The 22,530-nt window shown below is 36.2% G+C and overlaps 1 protein-coding gene across 2 annotated transcripts in view; it reads right to left on the bottom strand.

Moving 5' to 3' along the window:
- Positions 1-22,530, bottom strand: part of LOC121296926 (sodium/bile acid cotransporter 7-A-like) — a 130,593-nt gene that overhangs the window by 81,673 nt on the left and 26,390 nt on the right. Inside the window, exon 5 of one of the 2 annotated variants that reach the window (XM_041222848.1) lies at positions 3,768-3,806. The exons of the other annotated variant lie outside the window; for it this stretch is intronic. Within the exon in view, the coding sequence (XP_041078782.1) occupies positions 3,768-3,806 (39 nt within the window). The remainder of the gene's footprint in view (positions 1-3,767; positions 3,807-22,530) is intronic. 2 annotated transcript variants of the gene reach the window in all.

The raw sequence follows: 22,530 nt of genomic DNA, 5'->3' as shown, positions 1-22,530 counted from the left end.
CCCACTGTAATTTCATGGCATGCACACTTCTCAAGCTATTGAAATATATCATTTGCTGTGGTAGTGAGGTGCATAGCTGCAACATCCAAAAGCTCTTGGGTAGTAGTGAAGTCTGCATCAACACCCCGGTATAAGTAATATCTGTGCTCTCATCAAAAGCAAGAGAAAAGTCTACAAAACCGCTTGCTTTTTCAGTGAGCTCTCTTGAAGATCGGTAGCCAGGTCATCCACTCTTTCAGCCACGGTATTTCTTGAAAGACTGACATTGGAAAACACACGCTTTTTCTCAGGACAGACTATTTCTGTGACTTTAAGCATGCAGTCTTTTACAAAAGCACCCTCAGAAAAGTGACTTGACAACTTTGCAATTAGCTCTGACACAAGGTAACTTGCCTTTACTGCTGCATCACATTCACTTTTTGCCTTTTTAAACATGTTTTCTGATGGCTGATGGGATTTTGAGTTCTTATATGTAATAACCCAATAGTTTGACACCTCTGGCATATAACGTGTACATTTTAATGAATGTATTGAAATGATATACTGGGTGGACGGAGGAGGGAGGGTGTCGCACTGGGAAAAAAAGTATGTTATTAAAAGTGACCTTGCTTGTTGACTGCTGACATATTTTAACTTCACCGGGTGCTAAGTAGGGAAGGGCCTGTTTGAAGTTGCTCCTGCTTTCGTTGTTGTGCTTCTGCCACATTCTGCGGATTGAATGTACATCCTATGGTACTGCATTTCCCCGCTATATATTTTTTTGTAGTGAAAGTACACTAGGGCTGTCAGTTAAGCCTCAAAATAGCAATCGATTAATTGGGCAGACAAAATCAAGTAAGTATTGATGATTGTACCATACATTTCCAGTGCATTCCTCTTCTCGTGACGTTACCATTTTAATATCATTGCAGTTCAGTAAAAGCGTGTGCACAACAACTGAATGCGAAGGGTAATTACGCCTGGGTAGCGTCAGGAGAAAAAAAAAAAAAAAAACACAACATTCGCAACAAGCCTGGCAAGTTTAACATACTACAGGGGGGTTACTAAAATATTTATTCCAAACAGATTACAGTACTTTGAAATGTAATCTATATACACTAGACAAGAATTTACGAAAAACATTTTGTTTGTTTGTTTGTTTTTTAAAATTCAGCGACAGCTGCAGCACCATGCATTGCATCTTGTTAACACTGTACCACCTAACCTTCACTCTCTGTGAAACACAATGAGGAAATCCCGCCCTAAAACATAATAATAATAATAATAATAATACAATGATATACTTACCTCAGTACCCGCTAGCTAACCTTACGCCAAAATTGCCTTTAACATCACTGATCATTTATTTATTTTTAACGTTATTGAATATTGTTAAATATTAATTATATAACATTTCATTTCTGAAATCCTGCTCTTGATGCAAGGTGGTGCGTTTTTTTTTTTTTTTTATTGTTTTTTTTTTTTTTTTTTGCACAGTGAATACACAGAGGGGCGATCTTACCATGAATTTTCAAAACTGATTCGCTGGTAGGATGGGACCAGCAAATTGGATGCTAGTTAACACGAGAAGGCGAAGAAGAGTATGCCCACTGCTTGTCTGTGGCAAAAATACTGTAAATAGCAAGGGCGTTTGGTGCAATTTCATTGTTAAACTTAAATGTTGTTAACTATGCTCGTTACAAAAATGTAATCATTGAATCGATTATCCAGTATTTATATTCATCCATATAATGAGGAATGGAATCGATCAAAAAACTGATTTTTGATTTAATTGTAGCAGCCCTAGTACACACCAATGATTTTACCCTAATTTGGACAGAAACTCATCTGTTCTGCTTCCAGCTACTTTTAGTGAGTATGCGACTAACGTTTTCTACGATTATTGAATAATTAAATAAATGTTAACGATATGGTTATCATGAATATTTGTAATCACGACATATAGTACTATCGAAAAATCGATTACAAAATTGTGAATTTTGTACAATATGTTATACCAGGAGTGTTGGAAAGAAATTTGTTAAAAAAAAAACAAAAAAACAAACTATTTTGTAAAATGAAAGGGAACATAATTCTTCCATTACATTTCCTCATTGGCACTTTCAAATAATAATAATAATAATAATCATGCTTCAATGCGTAATTGGCACCCTTTCTGTAATTCTAACATGCCATCACATTTTATTAAAGCCCATCATGTAGTACAATCTAATCATTTATTCTGTTTTCCAATTATTGTAAAGTAGCAGACTTAAATGGGGGGAGGAGATCATTAAATTAACTTCCTAACTTAGAGCAATTCTCAGTGGCACAATGATCAGATATTCTCTTGGTCTGAAATGTATGTAAATTGTATTCATCCATCATTAGTTATTATCATTGCTGTTACATAAAAAACACAGTTTTCTTTAACAATTAGACCTTAAAATGTTGCATATTAATTAGGCAAGGGACATTAAAAAGCCCAGCATGAATATGTAAAATATCTAATTCTAAAACGCTGAACTTTTGTTTTATATAGTGACAGAGTTGTGTTCACCCCGCTGAATGTATTGTTTAGATGATTATATAAAACATGAAGACATGTTTTGGTAGATTCAAGTGTAAACAATATATTCAAAAACAACTTTTCCTTACTGTAAGTGTCTTAATGGCAAGTGCTTAATAATAATAATACAACAAATCAACTGCAGTATACTGTACATGCACACATAAATCTACGCAGTATTTCACACTCTACATGGTACTAATGTAACTACTATTTTTAAACTTGCTGACTTTTCTAACTGTATTCATATTTCTTAACCCATTAGTGAAATAACCTTGACAAAAAGGAAAGTAACTGCAGTGATTTTACTGTTACTATTGGTAAATGGTAAACAATGCTAGATGATAAACAATGCCACTAAACTTTGTACACGTCATGTTAATTGGCACAATTTTTTTTCTTCCATAATTACATGGGAGTACACAAGACATCAGTCCACCTCATCCTATCAGCCAGACCATGTCTTCATTTCCCAGGACCCTTGATACAAGTAATGGTTATTTGATGGACCTCATAAAAAAGATCTATATATTGATAGAAACCTTTTTTTCAGACTTATCTGCAGAGAAACCAATTATATCAATTCAGGTAAAGATCAGAATGATCACTGTAAAACACACAGTTCAACTGAAACGTACAGTATAGTTATTCCACCATAAACAGCAGTGATATGTCAGTAAATACACACTTTAAATTCTTCTAGACCGTGTCTTGAAGCGGTCACATAGATTCTAGTTACTAACGAAATGACCAAAAAATAGATATAGCTAATAATTATAACATACAAACCATTATGTAAAACAGTCTAACTCATTTTGATTAAAATAAATAAATACATTTCCGATAAACCAGCTTTAAAGCAAATACATACAAATGGTCAACAGTGAAAAGAAATATAAAAAAAATAACCCATTTACATACACATATAAGATCCCTTAGATTGAAATTCTAAACTGTTTATATCTAGCTTTATGTGTGTGTGTGTGTGTGTGTGTGTATATATATATATATATATATATATATTTATGAGCATTACAAAATCAGACCAATGCTTCTCTTTGTCCCTTGAGTCTTGCGTTTAAGCATTATAGGCTTCCATATACAGAGGCTTGGTTCATTCTCCACCCCAAAAGGTGTTCACTGTGGCTAATCATACAGTGTGCAGTAGAATATTAATAAATAATTATTTATCTAAGAAAGTTAAAACACAGCCACTCACCAGAAAACTTCCAAAGGCTGAATTAAATATAGCAGCTGCCTGTGAAAAAAAAAAAAAAAAAAAAAAACATACAAAACATGAATTAGTTCATATGTTTTACTGAAAGACATTGCCATTAACCTGAGGAGAAACAAGTCACCAACAAATATGCAATGAAGAAAACCAATGTGGCACTGAAGTGAGATGAAACTTTTTCCTCAGACTGCTTTAAAAGCACTTTTGCAGCTGAGCATTGGAACAGGTTAGCGTTTCATCCAAATAGATGCCATTCATTAAATGGCATGCAATATTTCTAAGAAAACTGTTCAGCATCTCCCTATAAACAGCTCCGGTCAAGAGGACTCTAATCTCCCATTACAAGTCTACGGCATTCTTAAAGACATACCGTACAGTCAACGCAAAAACTAATTACAAAGTAATTCACAAACTAATGTAGCAATTTCTAGCTTTCAAAGCCTTAGACCAAAGTTGTAAAGCTTTCAATTGAAATGTAGCATGGACAAGCAATAAAGCAATGCTATAATATAAATCAAATGCTTTCAAGCTGTGGTATTTGCTTACCTAAAGGGATCCTTTAAAAATAAAAACAAAATAAAAAAAAAGAAGGAATTTATATATATATATATATATATATATTCTATATATATATATATATATATATATATATATATATATATATATATATATATATATATATATATATATAATATAATTTGAAATGCCAGCACATCTCTGTAATCCAAAATGTTCAGACGATCTATTTTCCTCTTCTCTTTGAAAAGCTGCCCAATGAATTAACATGGGTAAATTCTTGAACCTTGTCCAGACACATGAAAAAAAACCAAAAACACACGTACAAAGGTACACCTCGTTGTGATAGCAGAGCCTCATTTGCTGTAAAATCTTGCTTGTTGGTCAAACGACAGTACAAAGGAAAGAAAATAAATTAAGCCACCATAGACCATGATGCTAGTAAGTTCCGCAACTTTGAATGAAGTCCAAAGCCAAGTCCATGAGATGAAGCTCAAGCCCCTGCACACTGCTCCAAAAGAGGCTATGATGAGACTGAATGGGTAATGAGATCCCTGGCTCCAGAGAGCTTAGCTTTCTTATTCATGTTCATAATTAATTCAAGAAATTTGATAATTTCATTAGACTCTTTGTTGCCTAGTCTTATCAATAAATAATGGCACTGGACGGCACTCCTCTGTGACCAGGAACAGACTCAGACTGGGAACCTTTGCTTACTAACAGGGATGCAACATATGGCACTCTGTACTAGACGGGGACATTTCAAAACATGCAGCTAAATAAAACATTATATCAGGCAGCTGGAAACTCACATTTTAACATCTTTCTCCCTTTCAGCATGGTCGGTACATAAGCAGAAGCATGTGTTTGGGAAAATTGTTCTCCCTTAGTAAAATGTCAGATGATTCTAAATGACCAAATACTGCAAAAAAAATAAAAAATGGGAGGAGGGGCAGAGATAATATTTCTTGTGCTAACAGAGTAAAAAAAAAAAAAAAGATTTTAAAAACTTGGCTATCTCTACTTTACCTGTCCATCATAAATGGTAAATAAACTCTCCCTTCTTAAAAGTGATGTAGTTGACAGTCCAGTGATGTCAATTCAGCAGTGGCATGTTTATAAAGTCATGACAGGACAATCTAAGCTTTTGCTGAAATTATAGCAGCCCAGCAAATCACCAGCACTTCAAAACATAAGAGGTTACAGTACTATTGTTATTATTATAACACTACTGTTGCTGCTGATGAAATAACAGTATTACATCTATCTCTGTACTATAAACTTAATCACATGGCACACCTTGTCTGTAACACGCAAGACTGAGCAGCCTTGAGATAGATCCTTTACACACCGTGCACCACTTATAGGCTTAACACCAAAGTATACCTAACGCAGATGGAATAAATAAGGGTTTGTTACTAATAGAAACATGCAAGTTTGGCAAATTATGCATTAACAATAAGGCAGTATTTGTTACAGTTATAGGATGGTGAGTATGGGTTGTATCAACATACTGTATTGCACATAAAGACATTGGCATCCAACCTCAGTCAGTTCGTTTCTACTTGTACCGATATGCCCAAACAGACATTCTCCATCTTATAACCCTACATACAGTATACCTTAAGTATACTGCACAACTTGCATATAACACACAGCGCCTATTTGTCCACATATCGGGGGATATATATCACCATTATTATCCAACAAGTAGCTTTTTTTTGTATGAAGATGTTTTCAGACCAACATCTTTTAACCCTTTCACTTTTAGCGTGATCTCACTTAAATACCTATGAGTTTCTACAGTATGTTCCATTCTGCTTTAAGTAAACTGTAGAACAGACAAGTGACACAGAGTTACATGTGCTGCCGAACAGGAGAATTAGGGGACATCAGTATACAAACCCCAACACAGAGGAGAAGTCTATTCTATAGCGATGTATCTTCCGAGGTAATTTAATGTTTTTGAGACCACCGTAAGTGTCCAAACGGTGTGAACTGTGAGTGGTTCGAAGTCAAGACCAGATACACCTCCTCAATTGACCCCAGAACACCGAAGAGACTGCTGATTACTGCCTCGATCATCAGAACTGGCAGCTCCATCATTGGGTACATGCTTTGTTCAGTTCAGTTCAGCGTCTGTCCACGAATGATCAACATGTTCAAAGTATGGACAGCCTGAGGAAAACGATTTGCTGAATTCAACATTGTTGATTAAGACCATTTTGGATGGGCCTCATTAATGGTCTGGGGAGGCATCTGCATTGGAGGTTTCATGGATCTTCTTGTACCAAAAGGGGCGGATTTACAGCTCAATGGAACATACAGTCTTGGACCCTGTAGTAAGACCAATTTGCAAGATAATGCGTGTTGTCATTCTTCCAGGGTGGTCATGGATTGCCTTGAGCAGGAGACAATAGAAGTTATGGACAGGCCATAAAGAAATTCCGACCTTAATTCCATATTGCACCTTTGGGACCTTCCAGGAAGTTGTGCTCGTCAGCATCGTAACCCTACATGCGACATCAGAGAGCTTGGTGTTGCACTGACTGAAGAATGGGACAGGATACCCCAAGAAAAATTGATCTCCAGAGATCAAGCCTATAGGCATTTTGAATTCCATGAGTTTCATGTTTAGATGTGTATATCTGATGTTACGCACATAAGAACATTTATTTATCTGTTAATTTCAGTGTGTAAAGAGTGTTCCCTAGAAATATTCAAATGTGATTCTTGTTGTTAATGTATTTGATAAAAATGTAAGTTTTTTAATGTTTTTTTTTTTAGGGAAGTGTATTTTACACTGCTTTACCATGACAGGGATCAAAAGTTCTGCTGTAATTTGGTGGCTGGAGGGTGAACATTGTTCTCAGTAATGAGGATAGCAGAAGAAACAGAGTAAAACATTTCTGTGCAGAAAAAGATGTTCAACAAGAAGACTGTGACCACGGAGTCTTGCTTTTGTAGTCGTTTTTCCGATATATATGGTTGTTGCATCATTAAAAGACATAACTTAACTTGACCACATGTGTGCTTGCAAGAATAAGTGGAAAACCCGTTTGTCACTGTTGTTCTATAATTAAGGAATATACACAATATATTTCCACTTATCGCAATTAAAACTGGACATGTACTGTGTCCCATATTTTATATTTTAAAACCTACATACTATATGAAAATCTATCTATGGGAAACTGAAGTCATATAAAAAGATTATTATAAAATTGTAGACCTTTGGATTTTTTTTTAAATAAAAGATTGGATATCTCAAAACTGTTTGGAATACACATTACTGTTCTTCGTCTGAACAATTTATTTATTTAAAACCAGCTTGTTATGCTACATTCCCACTAGCCGCTTGCCACAAGTGAAACGTTTTGCCTTGTGGCTCAACTATGTTTCCCCGAAGTTTGCCACGGTGGCGAAGGCTTTGAAAAATGTACTTGTGTAAGACTGCCAGCACATTCAGCGTGTGCTGATAGATGAGTCAACATAGACGGTTTAGTTTGATTTCACTTTGCCAAATGAAAGAGCTTTAGCTTGATCACGTAACATATGCATGCCACAGAGGCTCTAATAGAAACAATGCGCGAACGGCGCTACTTGTAAAAAACAAACAAACAAAAAAAAAACACATGGCATCCAAACCGGGGGAAAAAAAGAAAAAAAAAATTTAAACAAATCGTGCAGACCAATTAATTACCAGAATGTTCCAAAAGATGCAGCCCAAGAAATACCAGTCACCCATGCACACAACTAAAATATGACCGTGATACTAGTCACAGGAACATTTTCACAGATGGCAAGCCAGAAACACGCAGCTTCAAGATCAAAAAACACATTTATTATTTTTAAAAGAAGGATTCATCTCACTATGATTTATTGTGTTTTAATGTCAGAATCGGTGCAATATTTTACTGTCAGTAGTCACAGGTGAAAGAACACGGCAAAAAAACCACTTAAAAACACAACTTTTTTTTTTTTTTTATTTTTTTAACACAGTAGGGGGAAGTGTACAATCCTACTAATATTATTAATCACATTATTACAATCTTGTGTAACTAGAGCAGTTGGTCAGGGAGGTGTTAATATTAACATACACTAATAACACTGTCTACTGTCACAATTGTGCTTTACAGTTCTGTAGTGGAAAGAAAACCATGTCACAGTCAAAATAATGTAAAAGATTATACAGTCCATGAATATCTCTAAAATGTAGGAAATCTGTAATGTTTTTTCACGTGGAACTAAGTTCGGCATTTATTAAATGGGAATAAGAGTTAAAGTGCACATTAAATATAATAATTATGTGTATTGTAAATGGTAGGGTTTGGCATTATATGGCAAATATCTGCATGTTTTCAGATAAAATACACATATTTTTTCCTTGCTGAAACCGTAAGTTTATAACTTGTTTATAGTATTGTTAAGTGGCTAAAGTTTTTTCCACGTGGCTAAAAAATGTTAAGTTACTTTAGCCACGGTGGCTAACTAAATGAAGGTCTTAGAGGGAACGTAGTTATGGTATAATAATAAAGATATAAAGATATGCAATGGTGTTGCTTGTATCAGGGGCGCACCCAGGATCTAGTCTCATCTGTCAACAAGGGGAGAACGTGCTAATAAAGTTCAGTGAAGTTCAAGCTCGTCTCTGTGTCATATACATTACACTCACCAAAGAACATGCTGTTACAACCAACCCAATGAAGAGTATTGAGAGCTGAAACAAGTATTTTAAGCAAAACCAATTTCTCACAATGGAACAATCAACAATGTTTCAGAGGATTATTATTATTTTGTGGACGTTACGCAAACTAAAAACACAACGTAGCGGGCTGAGGCAACCGCTAAAAAAAGGTGCCTAGACTATTAAACAAACTGTTTTATAAGAAAGTAGATTTAAACAAAACGTTCAAATGTTCATCGGTGCTCAGATTGTCATTCTGTGTCTGCCTCTCAGCCCAGATAATCAGATCTGACACATTGAATGTCAGGTGGATTGAATGTTTACAACTTTCAAAACCTTTGATTGCAGACATCAGTGGTTTGGCGTGTTCAGCAACAAACCAAAACTGCTCCTTCAAGTTTTCATTTGCTAACAATTCAGACAATTCAGTGAGAGCATTTGTGGGACTCGTTAGCTCTTTCTCGGAATTGATGAATCGTTCATACATGTGAATTCGCTCACTGTGGTACAACGCAGATTCAAACCATGAGTTCCATCAGGGCAGTACTGTTACTGGAGCAAAAGCTTCACTCTGAAAATTGACTGCTTTCAAATATTCCATGTATCGTATTTTTCTTGCAGGTGCATGCTGGAACACTTGCTTCCAAGCTATGACAAATCTGTTCACATTTGAAAGTTTCTTGTGCCACACATTGCAGGCAAGGCTAAGGATGTGCACATTACAAGTGATGTGAACTGCATTTGCAAACAAGCCTTTCAGGGACTGTGTCCATGCTTTTGCCATGTACAGCACATCATCCGTTAGGAACGCAGATACTCAATCAAAATCGACAATGTACTTTGAAACTGCCTATACAATAGCTTGTGAGACCCTCACTGAATTTACTTCTTTCAGGAAAAAAACGTCAACTAAATACACAGTCAGAGAATCAAATTTTCTTGTCTACAAATTCAGGGATAAACAGAATATCGAACATGTACCTGTCCTCATAATCGGTAGATTCGTCAGCAAGGATAACAATTGAACTTGTCTCCTGGAACAGTTCACAACCATTGGTTTTTGTGCATTTTGTAAACTTTTGGCAACCGATTAGCTCGCAATTCATGGGAACTTGGTATTGTTCCTCCATTTTTAACATTTTCTGTTAAACTGACATAGCGCTGGGTGACCTAGTTTGTGAAACGGAATATTGGCTGCAGTCTATGCTTCACAAAGTTGAAAGTTCAGATTATTTTTTAGCTCGGTGTTTTGTGTTGATTCTTTGTAAAGTCTAGCAATATTGCGTTGTTTCTTAGTTCTATCCTCAGATGATGCTTCCTTTTCTTGTGTACAGTGCTTTATAAATGCTTGTCGATGGAGCTTTTCCACTGGTAGTCGAGGGAAATATTACAGGCTGTACAAAACAGTAAGTCACTGTCTGCATGTAATACTCCTGGTTTATGTTCTCTTACACAATCCTTTGGAATAAGTTTTACTGCTACTTGGCTGGGTGTGTTTCCCTCCTTTGACATATTGTAAACTAAATTTCTAGTACAACTAGCTATGCAGTGCAGTATTTAACATCCTCTCAACCTGGAGCATTCAACTATCGAGGCCAACGGTCGTCTTTCCCATTGTTATGGTTACAAAGATAGCAATGGGAAAGACGACCATGTTTGGCTAGAGATGACGAGAAGGCATACCAATCCCCTAATAGAAAGATAATGTGAGAGTGAGAGCTATTTTTTGTTTGCTTATTTTTCTGCATTATTTTGCAACAAAATTAAATACAAATAATAGAAACACTGTAGTCACATTAAGTTGCGGTTTCTGCAACAAATTCACAGCCCATGATTTTCTTACAGCCATACTCAAAGCATTTCCTTATTTTATTTATATGTATGGATTTTATAGTGAAGTTTTAACATATTTACTGAGTAAGATTTTAATCTTAAAATATAAGTAACTCATTCAAGTAATTCATTTGCAGAGTCAGTGTGATAGCTCAAAAAAATGCGCTGAGCCGATAAAGAACCTTGCAGAACACACACATGGTTGTACAGTAGTTCAAAGTAACATTGCAGTTAAAATGGAAGGTTCTTTAACGCCTACCTGTGACAGAAATACAATGAACCTTGGTTGTAAATCTCCCTCCCGACCTGTGAGGGTACTAATCGAGGACAGAGTTTTTTGGATGGGCTGGCTTGACAGTTATTTCCCCGGGTCGGGAAGTCGGTCAGTCTGGAGAAAGGCGAGACTCCATTGCAAGAATGCACTGACCTGGAAGGGAAACAATGTAGCAGCCACAGATTGTAAAGGCAGCTGCATTTGTTTACCAAGGGGTCATGCGTGCCAGCATATAAGGAGGGCGGAGAATCGTAATCTGTTCCTTCGCATTTGGTTTGTAGTGAGAAAAGCCAGAAGGACAATAAAAGTGTACTCTGTTGCCAATAATAGTGAGTGTTGTGTTTTTGTTTGTTTGTAATTGTCTTGTCTTGTCTTGCACGTTACCAGCCAGTTAACACAGTTCCGGAGCTGTCGCCAGCACGAAACCGGACAACACTGCACCTTTGTCACAAATAAAACTGTATTTGCACCACAAGCACTAATTCATGCACTAACAAACTTGTGTATGTGTTTTGTGTGGGTGTATAATAACAGAATTACTATTTGTGGTGTAACACAGAGATTATAAATTAAGTAAAACACGGCGCTGTATTACTTGCCTCCATTATTATTTAATGTTTGCTGTCAGGTACTGGACTTAAATAAATAAAACAAACCTCTTCACGTGGATTACAAGTGTCTGTCTGTTCTTTAATCACCTGAACCCTATCAACCACTTTGCCACAGGGCCCCATTACCTTTAAATATTGTACAGTATTTAATCGAGATTACTCATGACTTCAAGGTAATGTTGCATTTTACCCTCTGAAAATACATTTGACTCTCTCAATGTTAAAATTAGAGGGTAAATTACTCCCAGACTCAAAACCTTATCTGGAGCGCTGTGTGTGTGTGTGTGTATTATATATATATATATATATATATATATATATATATATATATATATATATATATATATATATATAAAGACTATTCATTTTAATGCAGGGCAGGAAACAAATTCAGGTTACTTGTAATGGGTGCTAAATTGAATCAGATGTCTGGTCCTTTTAAGGAAATCAGGTTGTTTTGTAGAAGGGGTGGTTGGGGGGATGAATGAGAACCAAGCCTGTCGACATTGATGAATGGGAATGACACTAGGGACAGCATGTAAGCAGGACAATATCTGCATGTTACCGTCCCAATGCCTATTTTTCATTCACTATCCCGCTCGACATTGCCTTCTCATGGGGGACCCATTAATCTTGAGCATAGTTATTACACAACGTTTATACGAACATATATTGTGCAGATGATGACAGTTAATAAAGGAAATCTTTTAGAAGCTATATTTTTACATATCTTTCCGATTAAGGTCATTATTTGGTATTGATAGATCACTTCTTTATTACACTGGTTTTAAAGGCAGGTGTATTTCATAGATACACTTTCAATTCCTGCCGTTCACCTCACTGCTTCATAAGAAATATTTATTGCCATCCTATTTCTTGCAAATCTGTTTTATTTAATAATGCAGTGTGCAAGAAAATCAACTACAGGACCTGTATTTTATTGCAGATATGACAGGTCTCCTACATTACATTAATATACAGCAAGATGAAATGAGAAAACTATACCTAAATGAAGTTCACTCTGCCAGATCAATTATGAATGCACTATGTCAAATTCATTTTTAAAAACAACAGATAAAAAGGATGACCGGGACAGGTCAATCTATTTCAGTTCAGAAAAATTATCAACTTTTAAAAGACTTTCCGGCATCTCTATTCTATATTTCCAAAGTACCAGAAATGAGCCAGTCGCAATGCATTTGATGAGACCACCAGCTGTGTTGGAAAGAACACGTTTTGCAAATTAACCTTGAAACAGGCCCTGTTCAGCGAACTTAAAGTAATTGTAGGTAATTTCATAAATTCCATAAATCTTAGCCCTTTTGCTCTTCCATTAGCTACATACATTTCAAATGTGTAGTTTTAAAAGAAACACATGTTCTAGCACACATGTTTTAATTTTAAAATGGTATCTGGCACTACGTTAGGTTAAAGGAAACTATCAGTTTCTTTGTCTTTTTCTTAGGTTATCCGTTTGCACTTGTGCTCCCTGGGTAATTTCACCAAAGCAGTGTCTTCTGGGTCACAGCATGTTACTGACTGAAAGCATGTCAGTCAACAGGGGAAGCAGGGTTAGGGTTGGGATTAGGTTTAGGAAATGTGCTCTATATCTAGATAAGGTTTTCGGCCATTGAATAATTAACTCTAATTTAAACACTATTGCCCATATTCATAAAACTTACCGTCCAGTAATAGTATTTAACATAACAGTATTTCATCGGGTGATGCACAAATGCCATTTACCGTCAGAAAACTTCACTCACCGTGACGTTACAACAACGTATCCTTAGAGACAAATTTTCTCATTAGCATATTATTCGTCCGATTCACAAATCTGTATTGTGCCGTTAATTGACCCTTACCGGCATTATAATTAACACTTGCCTGGCAGAGAATGAGATGCGTATTCACTGTATCATTTCCTAGCATCATTTCTGAATTTAGGAACATGTATTTAAGCCAATAGCAATACAGTCACCACTGCTTAGAACAGCCGCGTTTGTGTCAACAGAATTGACCCGCATTAAGCGATGGACGGTATAAACTCCCACACAATAACCTGACATTCAGAATGTCCCCCAGTCACCACTACAGTAATCAAAACAAACAAGCGTGTATGTGGTTAAAAAAAGTAATACAAGTGCAGAAATGTGCAGTATAGACAGACTACATTAGTGAAAATTGTTTCCAGCGAAGAACTCCGATATGCATCTGGACGGCCTGTTTTTGCAAGAATGGATGGCAAACTTTGTCAGCCTTTTAAAAAACGTTCCAATTCGGCTTTATAGCAGGATGCTGCTCCATAGCACGCCAGTGTTAAAAATGCAGCACAAGCGCTTACGTCATAGGTGTCTGTTTCAGACAGAGCGCCCTGGTCGCCAAGGTGACACAGCTGAGAGTTTTTTCTCCGACATCCCCTCTGACGTTGCCAGTTTCAGTTTCAGTTGTATTTCTGTCAGCACTCTCCTCCTCAACTGCAGAAACCCCAGCTTCTTTTAAGCAACGTTGCATTGTTTGCTGACTGACAAGAGTTCCAAGCATGCTTTAGCAAGTGCACAGCATCTAACAGAGATATTTTATTTACACACTGAATTTTCATGCTGATGCTAATTGTTTTTTTTTCCAGCCATGGTTGCTGTTGCAGTTAGTGCTGTTTTTTGTTAAACTGTAAACCTGACACTGCGTACTGGAATTAAATAACCAAGGTACAGTGCAGGGGTAATCATTCAGTAACGTTGTGCAAACAGCTGATTGATTGCTCTGTTAAGTTTTTACTGCAGTAAAGTTCTGCCTTTTTTAATGAAATCAATGTGAATGGCAAGGTAACGAGGTGAAAACAGCTGATTGGTGGAGCGATTACTACAGTATAAGCAGTGCATTTGTTATTTAAATCTATGTGAATGGTACATAACGAGATACAAACAGCTAGTTTGCCCGAAATATACGGCGTGCTTAACACGGTATAAACAACGCCTTTGTTACTGAAATCAATGGGAATGGCAAATGTTATTTGTGCAAAATAAACGTCTGCCCGCAATAACCCTGGACGGTGTAAGTGGTGGATACTGTAATAATGAAAAAAATGTCTGTTTCCTTAGCCAATAATTATGTAATTAAAGTATTTAGTTTTTTGCAACACATACATTAAATTGCACTGTTAACTCGTCTCAATAGGATAGGCTGCTGCTTACCGGCTGGAAAACATAAATCACATTGGTAGCTTACTTGCTCTAAGATAATGCCAGGTTTCGGTGTGCTTGTGTGGACTGTACATCAAGAGGAGGGATATCCTCCCAGAAGAGTGAGAAGACCCTGCAGATTTGAGCTGTGACTTGCTCTGTATTACTCTGGTGATGTGATTCGTAGCAGATATCAATTTAACAGGAGCACAATTATTCACCTTTTTTTGGAGAACTAACACGTTATGAAGAGTTGAACTGCTAGAAACAAGGCTGTCCCCATATTAATATATTATTGACTCCCAATTTTTCATTCCTACAGTATATCACTGCGTGCGCAGAAAGCTAGCAGACTACTTAGGGTGCGTTCGTAAACTCCGGGAGTGCTCTGTGGTGTTGTTCAAAAACTCTGAGTTTTGGAGCGTTCAGAGCACACTCTGGCTGCTCCAGCTTCGGAGCTGGATTCTCAGAGAGTTCACTGTCAAAATGGCCGAGTTAACGCCTCGCTGGTGGATGCGGGTATGAAGATTACATGGATATGATTGTAAAACATGCACAAACTTGCAGTGTATCTACAGGTAAAAAAATGTGTAAAGTAGCAAAGTATGATAAATCAATAAATACTTGGATCTGGGTGAAAGAGGGACTCAAATAATAATAATAGTGTCCGTAATGGCTGTACGCCATCAATTCATGTCCTATCCACTTAAACCTCCAGTAACCTTTCTTACGCTATTTACAGATTACATGTATTATTAAAGACATTAGTATGTAACGTCAAGCAGTAAAGTTCGTAGCAGGAAAGAAGGCACAACAGCTTTTCGGGGCTAAAGGCAATGACAATTGTCATCACTTTTACTTAGCTCTTTTTTTGTTATTAGGCCATATTTATTTATTCTACATGATCAATACAACAGGCAGATTATGTAGACACGGGACTTGAGGGCAGTAGTACAATAAAGTATTTTTGCTGGAGTCAGGAAGCCGTGCTTTTGCTCATTTCTTTATCTGAATTGCTTCTCCACAACTTCCTTTCTTCAACAATGAAAAAAAAAACAGCTTGGGAAAATTTAGTGGCAGAAATGGTTAAAAAAAAAGGGCACAGTTTCTGGAACTTGATGCGACACAAAATGGAAGGAGAATGTTAAGGTGTACAAGGATACAGTCACCAATAATAAAAAATGTGGAGCTGCTCGTGCAACATGCCCGTATTTTAATGCGCTTGACGCCTTATTATTTAAATACCCAAACATAAATCCCCATTCGACAGCCAGTAGCACATCCGGCTTTATTAGTAACAATAACACCTTTCCAACAACAAGTCAAATTTCATCATTTGAATCTGGAACTCAATCCGACACTCCAACTGTGCCTACACTTGAGGAACATCCTGCCACCATGACAGCAATTTAAGGCAGAAACAAAAAAAAAAAAAAAAACACAAGAAAGAAATTGTCCTGATGAGCCCTCTTGGCTAAAAGAATACCGGGCAGACGTAGCAAACCGTCATGCATCTGCTCAGAGACGGGCTGCAGAACAACAACAGAGACACACTGAAATAATGGCAATGTTGCAGAAATTACTGGAGCAGCAGTCAGCTATTATGCAGCTGTTGGGAGACCTTAACAAATCTAAATAATGTCTAATTTAGTATAATAACAACACTTTTATTTGTATAGATTTTAGAAATTTAGAGTAAGTTGTAAGCAACTTGTTAATAATACACATGAAATATAGACCATTACATATTAAATTTAATAAACTCAATATTCTGCAAGTTAACAAGTTCAAAATTCATTAGAATGTCCATGTATGTAGTTTTACAAATAAATATGAAGGTTGTACTACACTGTAAAATAAAATGTGTTAAACAGAATTGGTGTTCAAACAGGGACAAGAAGAAAATTTCCAGTTTGAACACAAATTGTTGTTTTTGGTTTTTTTTGTTTGTTTTTGTGTACTGACTTGACACTAATAAGAATGCAGCTAAAATATATTTACTTTAATTATTTTTAAAAAACATTTCCAGTACCAGAAAGCAATTATTATAATTATTAAAACTGCAGTATGAAAAATAAGCAATATGATTGTGTTTTGTTACTGCAGCTGGCATTGCTCTCTCTGCTTCATTATTACCCTGTTGCCAAAGGTCAGCAGGGCCTTTCTGCTCAGTATCAATGATGGATTCTAGATCTTCCTTAGTGCAGATGCAGATGTTATGTAAAACACAACTGGTTAAAATGCACATTGGGATCAGATCAATTCTATTCATGTCTAAATATTTCAGGTGCCTGAATCATCCCTTTAGCAGGGCAAATGCTCTTTCAATTACGCTTCTGGTGACAAATTGTGCTGTATTAAAACTATTCTGCACATATCAGGTGACCATTTTCTTTAAAAGGGCACCATTTGCCATGGCTGGAGAGGGTGTGCTGGATCACCTATTAGATGGCTATCACTAGGCATTACATTGCAAGTGCTTGCAAGGATTATATTGCAAAGATCAGAATTTCTGTAGACCCTAGCATCATGTACTGAACCAGGGTAACCACTGTAGCAATTGGCAAACATCATATTGTGGTAGCACACTGATTAAAGCAGTACTGAATGAAACCCTTTCCTGTTCACACATCTTTCAGGGTATTCTTGTGGGGCTTTGATGGGGATGTGTGTACCATCAATTACTCCGGGAAAACCTGCAGCATCCTTAAAACCGTCTGTTTTTTTTTAAACTCGGGTCCCCTTCTGGACACTCAACATCTTTGAGAGCTGGCAAATGGCTCGAATGACACGATGAAAACAGACTTCAACTGTTGATTTTGACACATCAAACTGATCAGCAATTGCCATATACAATTTAAAATTAATTTGTCAGTTATATCATAAATGTAATACTATAACACGTTACTCTTAACGCACTCCCTCACTTCTACTATTTGTAATGTTACACTGTGTTACCTGAATGACTCTGGATTTCCTGACAACCACACAACTATTACTAGTTGTTTTTCAGCAGGAACTGAAGGTCGACTAACTAGCTGGTTTGTAATCTCTTTTGATATGTAATTACATAATGCATTAAAACTGGATTGTGACATTCTGAAATGCATTCTGAAGTCACTGTCAGTATACAGAGGCGCAACGGTTTCCACATATCCAGGAATTCTGGTATGTGTCTGCCAAGTTTTTTTAGCAAACATTTCAAGAATAGCTTTTTCAACCTCTTGGTTGTAATCCTTAACCTGAACACAAACAAACAAATGTGTATGACTAAACAAGTCATACTCTTACTTCTATAATCACTACTACTGCTGCTACTATGACAAATTGAGTTATTGAACTGTATTAATGTGTGTGTAACAGCATTAGCGATTGTTTCACTGTAGTTAAAAGTTATTTGTCGGTTTTGAACTACAAGATGCTGATAACAACCTCTATACACAGTCCTTTAATGTTTGTCTTTAAATAATATTTTAATGGAGCAGATCTAAGTGCCAATTAGAAATTGAGTGGCTGTGGACAGAAAGACAAACAAACATGCTTGTTTGCTTATTTCAGAAATAAAATGCTCAATAGCAATGAAAAGCCATTATCCTCATGTCCCTTGAAAGGTCTCAAAATAAATGTTTATGAAACCCACCTCGCATTCTGTCACAACCTGCCTAACCCACTAGGAGTGTAACATACAACTACTACCACTATTATTATTATAGACATTTTGCAGACGCCTTTATCCATTACTATCCTATCCAATTCAATCCTTCCCTACTATTACTACTGCAATCAATACTACTCCTCATGTGTGTAATATTGATTTGGGTAAATTTTAAACCTTTAGATTCTATTATTTATTTCTATGTTTGTCATTTTAATGTTTTTTGAGAAAAAATATGATATTCCTCATATTTTAAGTTCAGGTTTTACATTTTGAATTGTTCAACACCAATTAGCACTCACCATTTTTCTTTTTTTGTAAAAGCCGTACCACCGCACACACACACAAAATCAAACTGAAGAGCAGTGATAATTACAGTACTATTAGGCTTGAGTTGAAAACTCAAGTAAAAAATATATATAATTTTTTTTAAAAAATCGATTATATCGGTTTTAAGAAAAACCATGAAATGGCACAACTGCATAGTGATCATAGTTAATAATAGTACTATCAGTATTACATTTTCCACGAACGACCGGCTTACATTTCCGTCCTTGCTGTCAGATTGAAGATCTTGTAAAACATTACCAAACGTGTTTTCAATCATTGAGAAAGCCATAACTTTTGTGTTCTCGCTGACGACTTCCATTTCCAACCCGTTTTAGGTGGTTTGAAAAAACTGGGATGGGGTAAAAGCCGCAACGAGGCGGAATGACACTTCACAACAGCGTTACACGCACGTGAAAATATATTAGCAATCAGAACCGATTAATAACGCGCTCATTAACCCGTTCCAGCCCAGAACCATCTTTTATCACCAAGCAGCTCTGGAAAAGTCGGTTCCGAAGGTGCAAACACGACTAAAAAGATACATATAATACAAATAAGTGTGAACAACGTAATACTGCTGAAAAAAAAAAAAAAAAAAAAAAACCTACTTAACTGACCTTTCATTCCCGGCGGGTTTATTTATACAGCTGTTTACTGCATAGAATGGTAAATGTAAGGTCGGTTCGGTGAGTTTTTAATGCCAAAATATTCTCCTCGTGTGTGTAACTTTCTACACTGCTTTTTAACGCAACTGAATTAATTAAAGGTGTCCTTCCGTGCCATTTCGTTCTGGCTTTTAACGCATAGAGAAAAAATTCACGCTCTGATGTACTCTGAAGAGATTTTTCAGACACTTTCCGAGTATCAGATTTGGTTTACGAACTCACCCTTAGCTTTACATATTTTTATAGATATTAATTAATTAAAATTAAATTATTAAATTCTTGCTGATATAAAACTTTCGGCCATAGCTGTATATTGAAAAATACATAATCGTGTCAAACAGGACTGTTAGTTAGTTCAAGAAGTTGTTGATTGCACGAAAATATGTTTTCTAAGCCAATTTCTCTATTAAACAATAGTACTATGTGACAGGCAGGGTTTTTTAATTAAGCTGTTTTTATTTATTGTAATAAAAGAGGCTTTTTGTATGGTAAGGTGTACTGTATGAGAATCAGATTTGAGATGTTATTGTATGTATTGCACTTGAATGAATTGATCAGGTATTTACAAACGGAGGGAATACAGTAACAAATAAAAGCATAGGCGATGTTTCTGACATTTAACAATTAATTGTATTTTAATGTAACTGTGTTGCTGTCTTTCTGTGCCACTTGTCATTCAAATGAAAGTTTTAAATTTAATATTATGCCTTCTATAATATCTTATGTGCTGCAAAGCAAACGCGTGCTGACATTAGAGGATCTTTTTCCTTTTTTTTTTTTGTCAAACAAAATTTAAATATCATGTGACAACCCAATGCATTTCTGGTAGCTACTGTTCTTTTTCAGGAAGGCATGTGCATATACGCTATATTAACAAATTATGTGTTTTTTTTTTTTTTTTTTTTTTTTTTAAAGCATGTACTGCACCTACCCTAATCTATCACTCCCGTCAAGCACCTGGGTGTGCAAATATTATTATTTTTAAAACCGATTATCTCGATATTTCAGACAACCTGTCTGTCTCCTGTCATGTTCCGTAGCCATACCTGACTGTAACAGATCTTTCACTGGCTGTTACAACCTTATATCCAAAATCGAATACAGTTGTTGTTGTTTTTTTGTTGTTGTTCGGTGCAGAGCAGGAGCGTCTGCCATCAATGCTAGAGCATGTTTCTAATGTACAGTGCCCGGCTCCTAATATAAATGAATGACCAGAGGTGTCTTGCTGGGGGTACCTGGTGTCTCCATTGATTAATTAGGCAAGAAGAGAGCTCTCTGGAAGCTCTAAATGCAGACATCAAACATAATGATGCACTAAGCCCACGTGTCAATCAAGCAACGCTGTATAATGATTACCTGGGGAGTTCCTTTGAAACAGAAGAGACTGGGACATTCTGTGAAATGAAAATCAGACTGTGCTATAGATTATAAGGATGATGAGTGGTATAAAGACGGGTAAGTAAACAATATGGAGAAATTAGTAAAATGGGCTGATGCATACAGATTTAAATCAAATCAGTCAATCTTCCTATTATGGAGCCCAATCCATCTAATCTAATGCCACATATTTTACTTTTCCTCGTCAATATGAAAGTTACATTGGTATTCATGTACACAGATCAATCACACAGAGCTTTTTGAAATGCTGCTAGATGATTTGGAATTGCAGTGCTGGCATATTTATAGCAAGATATTTGCTTGGATTGTGGATGATTTTTTTTTTTTTTTTTTGTAAGTGGCAGCATCACCTGCCAACTGCAAAGCAAGAGTTCTTCTCAATAGTCTATTTTTTTAATAAGATGGCAAAAACAATGCCAGCACCACAATGTTAAGCTGCTTCTAACATTTTTTTACACTATACTCCTGCAGGTGTAGCTGGTGTTCTTCTTGTAGCAAACAGGATATTTGTATAGCTCTAACCAAATTTGTTATTATAAATGTGATTCGTTTTGATTGATTAGCCTTACGTTGTTCCAATTTTATTAAAAGATGCAGCCAGTAATATGAGGTGTCTAGTTTGAACGTGTACACGTTTAGGGTTAGTATTGTCCACTACATTCATTTACTTTGTAGAAAATTGAACAGTTCATTTAAAAGTACATTGATTTAGTGATAACATTAATAAATGGGGAGCATATATTTAAATTACACATTTCCTGAATGTTAGTTTTACTTTTTCATTGCAGAAGTTGGGTCTCTAGATGATGTACTTTTTTGAGAATTTGGCGCAATCAGTTAGTGTCAAAATTAAAATAATGCAGTTTGGTTTACAGCAGTTGGTGTACACATTTACAACTAACTAATCGTGGAAGTCCCAAGAGTCAGATCACGTATATAAACATTTGCTACAACCACGATGGTTCTAAGTGAGTAGCACACTTAGAAGACTAAATCAGCTGTTTATATCTTTACTCATAAATGGAATATTTTTTAGTTACCCACAGAGAACCACTGCATTTTCTGTTTATTCCACACATAATTAACCATTTACAGTACTGTCACAAAGACGGCTGTAGTGGGTGACGTCAGACCAGAACCAGGAACCAACAAATAAATAACAGAGAGAGGTGGAGTTTGGTGAAGCTGAGCGATTGTTTTCGCTCAGCATTTAATAATTGAACCAACAGAAAATAAAAAAGGTTGTAAAGACAAACAAAACACAGCACGACACTTTTCGCCAAAATAGAGACAGTGAGCTGATATTTTAACTATTCTTATTATTGTTACCTCCGTCTCCAATCCCGTTCTCCACTCACCAAACACACAACCCCGTGTGAGTGAAAACATGCTGCTTTTATGCAGCTGTAACGAGACTCAATTGCTAATCAATCATTCAATTGGAGTCTCGGTACAACTGCACGTGAATTAATAAAGTGCAATTCTCCGTGCTCGCATATTATTACATTTTACCTACACGTGAAGTGCTGTGCAATCCTTGTGCCTAAATACAAATATACATTTTAAACACTTGTGCGCATACCCCATATTACATCCCGTG

This window comes from Polyodon spathula, chromosome 2, assembly GCF_017654505.1.
Source record: "Polyodon spathula isolate WHYD16114869_AA chromosome 2, ASM1765450v1, whole genome shotgun sequence".
Lineage (NCBI taxonomy): Eukaryota > Metazoa > Chordata > Actinopteri > Acipenseriformes > Polyodontidae > Polyodon > Polyodon spathula.
The sequence above is the reverse complement of the archived record's forward strand: the minus strand, read 5'-3'. Positions and strand labels throughout refer to the sequence as shown.